A 12552-nucleotide genomic window follows, 5' to 3' on the forward strand; every position below is an offset into this window, starting at 1 on the left:
AGCTCCCCAAGTCTCAGTTTTCTCATCTGTAGAATGGGGATGATCACACTTGCACTACCTACCTCATTGGGTTGTTGGGAAAGGCCAGTGTAGTAATGTATGGCTTTAGTCAGTTAATCAATTAGCATTTGTTAAGTGGACGCTGTGTTCAATGGCTTTTTGGCCATAAAGTATTCCAGAAATGTAAAGAAATCTCCAATATCTTTCAGTATTCTTCTCCCCCTGCCATCCTCCTCCCTAGTCATGCTCTCAATGCAGCACTCAGTGCAGACAACCTCACCCTCTCCACTGAATGTTCCTGGGCCTGAAGGCCCTTGTTTGGAAAGTCTACTGAAGGTCTCGGGATGAAAGGTGCGATACCAATTCAAATTATTAATAGCCTAAAACTTTGCACTTTCTAAGCTACAAGTACTAATTAGCCTCGATAACTTCCTATTTGTCAATCAGCACTTATTGTGGGAAAAGTCATCAGCTCTAGAAGGGCTTTCTACCTGCCATCCAGTCCATCCCCCTGCCTCCGGGAAGGGTATTATACTTCACAGCCATAAGTGACTATCCTGTTCTCTAGGAAGGACATTCCAAGTTGTATTAGCCCATTTTTCAGAGAGAGAGAGAGAGAGAGAGAGAGAGAACATGAAGAATCGAGAATTTGACTGAGGTGCGGACTAAGAAATTGACTGACTTGCCAGGGTCAGTGAGGCCGTAAAACCAAGAGTCCACTTGGCAGGGGGGAGAGCTGGTGAGCCACTAATTGCGGCTCTCCTGCCAGCTGCTTTAGAGAATGAGCTCGCACCTCGGAAATGTTGACGTTCAATAGTGAAGGTGTTCAGGCTTTCCTGATCTTGCTGTCATACAATGTATTAAATAATTCCAAAAGGCAAACAGCAGAGCCACAGATGAGAAAGGGATGAGTTGTCGAGGACCTAAGGTGATATTTGCCCAGCTTTATTTGTGAATCACAAGTATTTTTGGCAATGTTGAATAATACTTGTATCCTCCTTCCTATTGGCACTATATACAGCTTACACTTCAGATTTCATTGTCAAGGTTAAAACTGTTCATAAATAGTACCTAATACACACTCCCCTCCCCCTTCCTTTTCCCTAAGCAAGTTGCCCCAATTTCGAGATAGTAATGAATCTGGGGAATAAACAGAATCTATGATAAAGTCCAGTACAACTAAGGCCTTGAGTAGAGAAATGTGGGAAAATCTCTTGCTAGGGAATGACTTCGATATTGACTTCACCTTACCCAGATAACCTCCACCTTCCCCCTCCAAAGCTGATGAATCTTAGACTTGGTCACTGAACCCCCGGATTCTCTCACATCCAATAGAATGTGCTGTATTTGGAAAAGAGCTAAACTTTCAGCCAGGAGACCTATGACTGAATCCTGTCTCTGATACTAAGACTGCATGACTTTAAACAAATTCTCAGCTCCTCGGTTTCCTCATCTGTAAAATGAAAGGGTTGCACTATATGATCTCTAAGGTCCCTTCTGGATTTAAATCCTATTATCAGAAGCTGGGGAGGTTGTGACCAAAAAGGAAAAAATGAGAATAAGCTGTGGTTGCCTAGGTTGCATGGGATGTACCTGCCTGCATGGTGTAGGGCTCATTAATATCATGGCATGGTGGAATGAGAGCTGGTACTGGAGCCAGAAAGACATGCATGGGTTCAACTCTGGTCTCTGATTCATACTGGCGAGGTGACTCTGGACAAGTCACTACAAGTTGCCCAAAGGATGCTGACCTGAGTTTGTAGAGGGAGCTTCTTCATTTGGAGCTTGTCTATATCAGTGGAATCACAGATTCAGTCCTTAATTAAGAAAATCAAACTGTAGCATCTGGGCTGAGTTTAAGGGACTAGAAACAGAAATCCCTGCCTGGGAATCGATATTAAGGAAACATGAAAGGAGAACTTTCTGGTTATCTGAGAGAATGAGAGTGAGAGGACAGTGGTACTGCTGGGGAGGAGCTGAGCATTACCATGTTTTCAGTCATTGTAATTTGGGATAGGAAGAGGAAGTCTGAGTGCGATATTCTCAGTAATAATCTGCTAGGTCAATGTGAGATGAGATTGCCTGTGGGTTTCTGGGTAGAGTGCACATGATGGTCCAGGGCATAGGCAAGCATGACAGTAATGTGACAGCACTACTTGGAGGTAACTCTCTCATCTGCCATCTTGGTTTTTGAAGGCATTGGAGGGGTTGGGGAGGTAAGGGGAGAAACAAGACTTCCTGGCACAGATTACATAATCAGGGGTATGCTGGAGCCAGCATTTATACCTTGGAAATCTCAGTAAATGCTGATTTATAAATGAGGACTTGATCTGTTGTTTTGTCTGTTGTCTAGAGCAGGAGTGGGGAACCTGTGGCCTCAAGGTCGCACATGGCCCTCTAGGTCCTCAAGTGTAGCCCTTTGACTGAATCCAAACTTCACAGAACAAATTCCCTTAATAAAAGGATTTGTTCTGTAAAAGTTGGACTCAGTCAAAAGGCCACACCCAAGGACCTAGAAGGCCACATGTGGCCTTGAGGCTACAGGTTCCCCACCCCTGGTAGAGTTAAGGAAGCGATGGAAAAAAGCATTAATAATGAAGATTAAACTTAAAAGTGTGTTGTAGGTACATTTTTCCCCCTCTATAGGGATGGTTGTTAAACATTTACCAACACACCCCTGCACTGAGTGATTCCCCAATCTTGGCACCTCCACAGTAGCCAATAATTATCTCCCTCTTGATGTTCCCCATTTTCCAGGGACAACAGGAGATCTTTCTGAGATAGTGCCAACCAGTGTTCTGGGTACAGTTCCCCATATTTACAACTGAACAGGTCCAGGTAGCTTGTGTTACCCATAAATTGGAGCAGACCCCATACTCTTGGTAGAAAGGGGTAGCATTTTGATGGATAACCACCAGCTCGCTGAAACGGAATACTTTGAGAGTAGCTTGCATACACTCGCAGGAAGGCTGAAGCTTTGATGCCAAAGCATTAGGCAGGAAATGAGGCCCATGCCAGAGCATACGAATGAATTCAGACATTTGAGAATTATCTTCAGTTGAGAGGAGGTGGCCTTGGCAGAGACTTTAAGGTTTAAGTTCAATGGCAAATTCTAAGACCACCTAGCAATCACAATCCACCTGATGATCTGACAGATCTTATTGGGATACTAATCGAGGTGGAAAATAAACTAAAATATCAAAAGAGGGAGAGAGTATTGGACTCAAAAGATCTAATGGGGGTGGTGGTAGTGGTGAAAAATAAACAAACAAATCTATGTAGCTGGGTATCACCCAGCATGGGCAGGCACCCTAATGTTGGCAATACAGGACATGGTATGATCTTGGCTTTCAGCATCGAACCCGGTATCGTCTGGCCTGTCAGTGTTATTGGTCATAGGTTCAGGATCTCGAGGACTTCTATAGAAACTGTAGAGAACAGGGAAATAGCCACTAGGGGTCAGGCTGGGGCTTCAGATACCCTGGGCTTAGCCATACCAAGCCTACCCAGACCCAAGTTTTCAAGGCCGAGGCTGGGCTTTTTGGTCTATTGATATGGAGAGCAGAGCCACAACCAGTCTGTGACAATTAAGGCTTTTCCCTGAGCACTAAAATTTGGAAGGTGCTGACAACATTTGTTCTCTTTTTCCTGAGCTTAGCAAGAATAATTACTGAAAACAGGGAACTACAATAGGAAATGGTATGCTTTCTCTATTTGCCAACCTTCCATTTCCACCCCCCCCACCCCACCCCCAGCAACCCTATTCCAGATAATCTGATTCCCCCCTCCCAGGGCTTCTTGCCCAGGGATGGTCTCTTGGTATTCCTGGATCTCTCTCAACCTCCATGGAGTATCATTGCATCTCATGTTCTAAAGTTTAATGTCTTTCCTCAAATTCTTCTCAACTGAGCTTGCTGTAGAATGTTGTGGGACATTTTCTGTGGGTGTCAGAATTGCTTGCTATGATTGTGACAGACAATGCTACCCCTCGACTGGATGGTAGCCTAGGAAGAAGAAAGAGACAGCAATGGAAAGAGCATTGACTCTGGAATCAGAGGAACTGGATTCAAATTCTTCTTCTGATGGTTACTACCTGGATGACTTGGGGAAATGAGCCTCAGTTTCTTCACCTGTAAAATGAGAAGGTTGGAATAGATAACCTCCGAGGTATCCAGATCTATGGTCCTATAGGGTCTGTTTCAAGGTTGGGCTAACAGGGATGAGGCAAAGATACCCCACTTTCCAGCCCCAAGTCCAAGGTCGTAAGACAGGAGAGAGTCTTTGTCTAAAATGGGTGGAAAAGAGAAAAGATCACCTTTCTAGCGCCAATCAGGAGATTCAGGGAGAAGGGCAGTAAGGAGGAGACAGGATATTGGTGGACAAGACCTGAAAATTAAATGGATTTTTAAAAAAATTAACTGAAAGGCTAAGTGATTTACTGAGGGTCACACAGTCAATATGTGTCAGAGATAGGACTTGAACCCAGGTCTGGTACAGTGCTACAGAATAGCACTGGATTTGGGGTCAGAGGGCCTGTATTTAAATCCTGCCCTGTCACTTGCTCTCCATGTGTCCTTGGGCAAGTCGCTGAATTTCTCTGGGTCCCAGTATGGATTGGATGAGATGGCCTTTATGGTTTCTTTCAGCTCCGAATCTATAATCCTATAACTCCAAGGCTTGTTCTCTATCCCTTATGTCCCACTTTGAGGTATTCTGACCTAAATACACCAAAAAAAAGAGACTCTTCTTTCCAGTTGTTATCCGTTTGTTGACTTACTAACTTGACTTCTCAGATTCCCTCAAGAGTGCAGCTTCATCAAAGCTCAGGATTTCCAAGATACCTTTATTATTGTTGTTGAGTCATTTTTCAGTTGTATCTGACCTTTGTGACCCTATTTGGGGTTTTCTTGGCAAAGATACTAGAGCAGTTTGCTATTTCCTTCTCCAGCTCATTTTTACAGATGAGGAAACTGAGGCAAACAGGGTTAAGTGACTTGCCCAGGGCCACATAGCTAGTAAGTGTCTGAGACTGGATTTGAACTCATGAAGATGAGTCTTCCTGAATCCAGGCCTAATGCTCTATCCACTGTGTCAGCTGGCTGCCCCAAGACACCATTAAAGATCATCAAAGAAGGTGATCCCTTCACAGATTTGAGTGTCTATCTTGCCCATCAGGAAGCTCCTCCCTAAGTCTAACTAAATCTCTTCAGTGATCATTAAACACAGCTCCCTCTTGTGCTGTCATCCGTGGTGATGGAGGAACAGCTGCTCACTGTCCTCTGTTTAATAATCCTTAATGGGTTTACAAACAGTTATTAAGTCACCCTTCATCTTTCTCTTAGTCTTATTTTATTTAAATGGAGGCTGAGAGCTTCGGAGCAAAGCATTTCAGTCACAAGGACACAGAGAAATAGCAGGAATCCCAAATGGGTAATCAGCCACCCTGATCGTCCAACTGCCCACTTTAACCTAGACAGATGAGTCAGTTTGCTTTCTTTTGTAAAATCTTAATGAATGGGAGGGAAGTGTCCTGACTATCACCTGAATTCAATAAACCACTCCTGGCCTGGGTCAGAGAATGAAGGAACGAATCCATCGGTGAGTCAATCAATCCAAAAAGCATTTATCAGGCAACTATTCCATGTCAGGCACTGGTGATACAAAGACAAACATGAAACAGCCCCTGCCTTCAAGGAGTTCACATTCTCCTGGGAGAAACATGTACATGCACAGAGAGATTTTCAAAGAATTTCACTTTGATGAAGAGATAGATACTGTCTCCACCTTTAAAAGTCAAAATCCATTCTCCTATTTCAGGCACGTGGGTCAGACATTCTGGTGACGTTACCCTGACTGAGGCCCGCAGGAGAGGCTGTGGATTTTATAGGGTCGGACCTTGTTCCTTCAGTTAGTTATCTGTCTCTAACTATGGATAATGGGGGTTAGGAGGAGGGAGAGAAGAGGGGGCATACTCAGGGCTTGTATGAGGCCTCGTCTGATTGCACATTTTAAAGCTTCATCTCCCTTTCATTCTTAGGCTGTTTATTTTTGGTTCATCACTCAGATTGACAGGTGAAAGTCTGTGTTAGCTGGCTGAGGTGGGTTTCATACTGTGCCTTGAGTCAGCGCTCCGATGTTCCCAATGAAACAAAGAGTTGCAGAGGAAAAGAACAGATTGGCTAGATGAAATCTGGTGAGGTTAAAAAACCCTTCTTGTTGTTGTTAAGTATAGAGAGGGGTACTTGACAATCTCTCTCCTGCTCCATTCTTTTGTCCAGGCTATCTCCTCCCCCCACCTCACCTCTTAGAATCCCTATTTTCCATCAAAGTGCAGCTCAAACACTACCTCCTCCTAAATGAGGCCATTCTCTATTCCCCAAAATGGTTAGTGATCTCTATTTTTCAAAATTATTTTGAGCATAATTTAAATTTGTTTAGTGTACCTATGTCCCCTAATAAGCTTCTTGAAGGCAGGGACTGTTTTATTTTTGTCCCTTGTATTCACAGTGCCTAATACAGTATCTTCCTTTGCACAGAATTTGTTGCGTGGTTGTGTGCAACTCTTTGTGACCCCATTTGGGGTTTTCTTGGCAAAGACAATGGAGCGGTTTGCCATTTCCTTCTCCGGTTCATTTTATAGATGACAAACTGAGGCAAACAGGGTTAAGTCTCTTGCCCAGGGTCATTCAGCTAGTAAGTATCTGATGCCAGATTTGAACTCAGGAAGATGAGTTTTCCTGAGTCTAGGCCTGGTACTCTATTCACTGTGCTACATAACTGCACATTGCACATACTACGACTACTATGACTACTACGACTACTACTGCTGCTACTACTGCTAGCTAACATTTACATAGAGCTTATCCTGTGCCAGGCACTATGCTAAGCATTTTACAAATATTATCTCATTCAATGCTCACCACAGCCCTGGAAGGTTAAGTGCTATTACTATTTCTGTTTTGCAGATGAAGAAACTGAGGCAAACAGAGGTTAAGTGACTTACCCAGGGATGCACACCTGATAAATGTGCAAGGCTGGATTTGAATTCAGACCTTCCTGACACCAAGTCTAGTGCTGTATCCCTATCTATCTGCCTTACTGCTTAATAAATATTTGTTGAGTTGAGTTGGACTTCCTACGGAGCTGTCTCTACACAGGCACATATCTATTTGTTTTAGGAGAAGGGAAAACATCTTGTTGGGGACTCCAAGATGCTCCATCCCACCACTTTTTCTCCCTTAGCCAAAGTTTTTGGATAAGGAACTATCCCTCTGAGCAGGATCAGCTAAGGTCAGTTTCCTATTCTGTAAGCCCTAAATACCGTGGGTGATTTTTCCAACCCTCCCCCCCCATCCTGGAACACATGGTCTGACAAAGTATATTCCTTTTGCAAAGTTTCATTAAATACACTGAGTTTTTTTTCTATATTGGGGGGTTATGGTTCTTTTGGAAGTTGGAGGCTACCTCAGAAAATCTGAGATGCTTGGTTACTATAGCCACAAATGCCATAATGCTACTTACTTCCCAGTGGTTTTCACTGGAGAATGGGGGTAAATTTTGGGGGAAGCCCTGCCCAGGAGGACTGGGGAAGACCCCTGTCCCATTATTCCTTCTCTGGATTTCTGAACTCTAGGAGTACCTAGACTTTGTGATGATTCCATCTTCCCTTCGTCACTCTTGAACCCCACACTGATGTCATCAGCTTCCATTTTCCTAGTCTTCCCTTCTACTCCCTTGTTGGTCCCTTCCAAGGGGTTCATCCCTTCACCATCATTTGCCACAGTCCAAACAGCTCCTTGTTCACTCAAGTCTTTCTCTTCTGACCATATGTGAAGTGATGGGTTTTTCCACCTCCTGGCACCAGATTTTGAGTTGAATTCGTATATTTTGCCAGTAACTAGAAGAAAAAGAGAGCAACAGTTAAGCCTATTTCTTCTCAAAAGAAGCAAACCAGAAGCTCTGAATGACTAAATGATATAAAACAGCCTTGCAGATAAGCAAAGGCCATTTACTGGCCTATAAAAGTCTAGTTAACCTGTCCCTTCCAAAGATTACACATCTTAGACAATACAGGCAGTAAAAGAAATGAAATGAATAGCCTATAATTTATAGTCACTGGCTGTGTGAACAGGTCACAGTTTGTGACTTGATTTTGAGGCTCTAGGTTGGAGGTTCTTAATCTTTTTTTGTGACAAGGACCCCTTTGACAGTTTGACAAAGCCTATGGCCACTTTCTCATCACATTGTTTTTAAATGCATAAAACAAAAGACACAGGATTACAAAGGAAACCAACACTGAAAAAACACAGACATAATTTTTTTCCCCATCCAAGTTCACAGATTCTCCACAAGGGGAGTGCTGGTAAATGTTTAACAACCAGCTCTCCAAAAATGCGTGACCCTTTTAAATTTACTCTATTATTAACATTTTCTCCGTTACTTTCTTAAATCTAGATTTAAAAAGAAATAAATCAAGCCCTAATTTATATTTGCCAATTTCCTATGTTTTCCATTATTCCAATTATTATTGGAATATCCAATTCTATTATTCCAAGATTCCAATAGGAATATTCCAATATTCCTTTATTTCCAATTTGCCTATGTTTACATTTGCCAATTTCCGAGGTGTAAATGCTCATATTGAAAATTTAACAATCAACTCTCCTGAACCAGTCTGAGCCAGCTCCAGCACACCCACTCTGACCCCTGCAGTCTATCCCTAGATCCCTTGGGGATCCATGGAGTCCAAGTTAAAACTTCTTGCTCTATGCCATCTTGCTTAGGTAGTGAAAAGAGTGTTTGAAATCTTGAATTTAATATGAACTTGGGATAATTCAGATCCCATTTTTAGTGGGAACCCTATTACTTCCCAGTTTTGTTTGATTTTTTTAAGAGAGAGGGTCTTCATCACTGGCATGAAGAAGAAAGTACCAAGTAAATGAATTTTTGTTATATGTGTGTGTGCATGTCTATGAGGGCAGCTAGGCGGCACAGTGGATAGACTACCAGGCCTAGAGTCAGGAATATTCATCTTCCTGAGTTCAAATCTGGCCTCAGATACTTCCTAGCTGTGTGACCTCGGGCAAGTCACTTAATCCTGTTTGCCTCGGGTTTCCTCATCTGTAAAATAATCTGTAGAAGGAAATGGCAAACTGCTCCAGTATCTCTGCCAAGAAAACCCAAATGGGGTCATGAAGAGTCAGACATGACTGAAAAATGATTGAAGAACATCGACAACATATTTATGGGCTCGTGATCATAAATTGGGAGATGGAAGGGGCCTTAAAGGCCATGTAGTCCAACTTTCTCATTTTACAGCTGGGGAAACTGAGTCTCAGAGGAGCCTCGCCTAAGGATACCCAGAGAGCAAATGACTGAGGCAGGATTTAAGTACAGGCCCCTTGACTCTAAATAGTGTGTGTGTGTGTGTGTGTGTGTGTGTGTGTGTGTGTGTGTATGTAAGCATTGCACAGAACACTCTAAACCCGGGTGTGAGGATGTGATAAAAGTTGAGATCTTATTTCTAAGGTACGATGGCAGGAACGCTGGTTTTAGTGCCAGGGGACCAGGTTTGAATTCTGTCTTCCTTGTTTAACGCCTCTGGGCAAGTCACATCCTCTGAACCTCGGTTTCTTCTTGAAAGCTAGACCACATGACCTCTCTGAACCCTAAAGTCATCGGATCGACATTGTCTTTATGCGCCCCCTTCCCCAAAGGTTTGTTTGCTCTCAGTATTCCAGCTGGCTCCCAGACTAGATAAATCTACACACAGGGCACACAGGTCTCCACCCTGAATATGTCTATTTCCTTGACCAGGTGTCTCTCTAGGGAAACAGTAGGGTCAGGGGAGACTTTGCTAGTGTCATTTCCCTGAAACCTCTGAGGCTGTCTGCTCTGGATTCCTCCAGCGCTTATGCTAATGTGGGCACATTATGGTAACAAGTACCTAATAATAGAGGGAAATTTAATTCCAACTGCAGCCTCTTGCTGGAGAGAAGCCATTCTCCTTCAGAGAAGGACTGAAGCATTTTGCATATGAAGGTGGCCAGGAGCCAAAACACTTGCCTCCTGAATTTGGTTTCCTTCCCTTTTATTCCCGTCTATAATTGAGCCTTTGTAAGTGGCAGGAATGTGTGTAAAGGAGCTAAATCTGGTGGCTGACTTCAGGGAGGTTATGTGAGCTCAGGGAGACTGGCTTTACCTTCCATTTATCTTTCCCAGCCAAAGGGATTCTGGGCTGTGCTATCTGGAAACTCTCATACATTGAACACTGCATTTCACCTATAGCTCAACCGTCTACCCAACGGGGAAAATGGCTTCATTCTGTAACCGTATGGGGAAAAAATATGTTCTCAGGGGATACCATCCTAGGTCGGTGATTTATTTCTTAGGAGAAGAAGTGAGAAAAAATGGGGTTTTTTTCTCACTTTATCAAGCAAGCAAGCATTTACAAAGTTCCTACTATGTGCCAAGCACTGCCTTAGGCAAAGAGAAAAAAAAGAAACAGTTCCCAGCCTCAAGGACCTTACATTCTATTGGCAAAGCTCATCTGAAAACTAGCCAAGATGCTGTAGCTGAGTGACTATGGGCAAGTCACTTCTTTAACCTGAGTCTAAATTTCATCATCAGTAAAATGGTGGTGGTATGAGGCCATGGGGTGGGCGGAGGGTTGGACTAGTGACTGCCAAGGTTCTGTCTGGACCAGGAGTGGAGAACCTTCGGTCTCAAGGCCACATGTGGCCCTCTAGGTCCTCAAGTGTGTCCCTGAATTGGATTCAGTCAAAGGGCTGTACTTGAAGACCTAAAGGGCCACATGTGGCCTCAAGGCTGCAGGTTCCCCTCCCCTGGTCTGGACTACTGCAATAGCCCTCAGATTGTTCTCCTCTCCTATTGATCATTCACACAACTGCCAAATTAATATTCCTAAAGCGGGTTTTGGGGTTTTTCCCCCCAATAATTCTCTACTGCCTTTAGGAGGAGAACAGACTTTTCAACCTGGCATTTAAAGTCATGCACATTCTGTCTTACCACCTCCCTTTCCAGACTTATTACTCCCCTTCATATAGTCTACATTCCAGCCGAAATAATCTATGAGCTGCTCCCCTGAATTCAGCGTGCAGTCCTCCCTTCTCTCTGCCTTTCAACTTAATGGCCTAAGTGCCACTTCCTGTATGAAGCCTTTCCAGATTCCCAGGTTTTAGGAGCTCTTTTCATCCTGCAATTTCAATGAATTGAGTTCCCTTAAGACAGAGCTAGTTTCACTTTGGTCTTTATCTCAAGTACCTCAAAATAGCGCCTCCCTTGAAAGAAACAAGCGCTTAATAAATGTCAAATTGAATTTCAAGTTGTAAATCCTACTGTTTTATGGGGACACCATCATCACCTTAGTATTGGGCCTATATGGGCATGGAATGCCTTGGAAAATTTTATACAGGATGTTACAAAAGTGTTAGTACAGTTTTAAGCTTTAATAGCTTAAGCTATTAAAAATGGCTTTTAAAATGAAGTAAATAAATAAAAATTAGAAAGAACTTAAGCCATTAACTTTAAACTGAACTAAGACTTTTGGGACATCACGTATACCTTATCTTATCCTGATCTACAATACCTTTGAGACAGAGAGGGAGGGAGAGAGGAAGAGAGAGAGACAGAGACAGAGAGAAACAGAGAAACGGAGAGAGAGAGAGAATAAGCATTAATATAGTGCACACTATGACCAGGCAATGTACTAAATACTTTACAAATATTTGATCCCCATGATCAATTTGATTATCCTATTTGATCCTACCTATGAGGTAGGTGCTGCTATTATTCCTATTTTAAAACTGAGAAAATGGAGACAGAGTGTAGGATCTCAGAGCTAGGGAGCGGCTGAGATTGTATTTGAACTCAGGTCTTCCTAACTTCAAGCCTAGAAGTTAGTCTGATCACTAGGCCATCTCCATGGCTTCCAAATGAGTCATAATTTGCCAAATCCTTAAAGTACTTTGCAAATGTTGGCTATTATTATAATGTATTAAGGCTTGCAAAGTGTTTTTCTCACCGTTACCCTATGAGGTAGGCAGTATTATTATTTCCCATTTTAAAGATGAGGTCCAGAAATTGCAGCCCGGAGGGATAAAGTCACTTGCTTAGCACCAAACAGGTAGCAAGTGTTGAATCTGAGATTTGAACTCGGGTCTTATGACTCTTAAGATACATGTTCAATGTGCTATTTGCCACACTGCCCTCTATTTCACAAATCAGCCAAATGCGACCCACTTGGAAAATCAAATATTCTCTTTGAAAACAGCGAGTCAAGAACAACAAATGATGTGCGGAAAAAATGAAGGCTTGTCGTACTTCCAACTCATTTAGCAATAGTGGTACTATCTCCTTTTAAAATGGTATTTTCCATTTTTATTACCTGGGTCTAGGGCTTCTCCATCAAAGACAGTGTTAATCTTGGTCATTTCCTAAGGAGACAGAGAGACACAATGTGAAATAAAGCTAGGCACTGACCCAAGAGAAGGCTGTCATTACTTTGAGAAATTCAAACCTGGGTGAGTTTGG

The 12552-nt window shown here is 42.9% G+C and overlaps 1 protein-coding gene across 1 annotated transcript in view; it reads right to left on the reverse strand.

The window, feature by feature from the left end:
• Window positions 1-7517: 7517 nt before the first annotated feature.
• The window catches only part of CDHR3 (cadherin related family member 3), a 97465-nt gene continuing 92430 nt past the window's right edge, over window positions 7518-12552 (reverse strand). Inside the window, exons 19-20 of the mRNA XM_036762032.1 lie at window positions 12407-12455; window positions 7518-7897 (exon numbers count right to left, since the gene is read on the reverse strand). Of these exons, the coding sequence (XP_036617927.1) occupies window positions 7518-7897; window positions 12407-12455 (429 nt within the window). The remainder of the gene's footprint in view (window positions 7898-12406; window positions 12456-12552) is intronic.

This window comes from Trichosurus vulpecula, chromosome 5 (genome assembly GCF_011100635.1).
Source record: "Trichosurus vulpecula isolate mTriVul1 chromosome 5, mTriVul1.pri, whole genome shotgun sequence".
NCBI lineage: Eukaryota > Metazoa > Chordata > Mammalia > Diprotodontia > Phalangeridae > Trichosurus > Trichosurus vulpecula.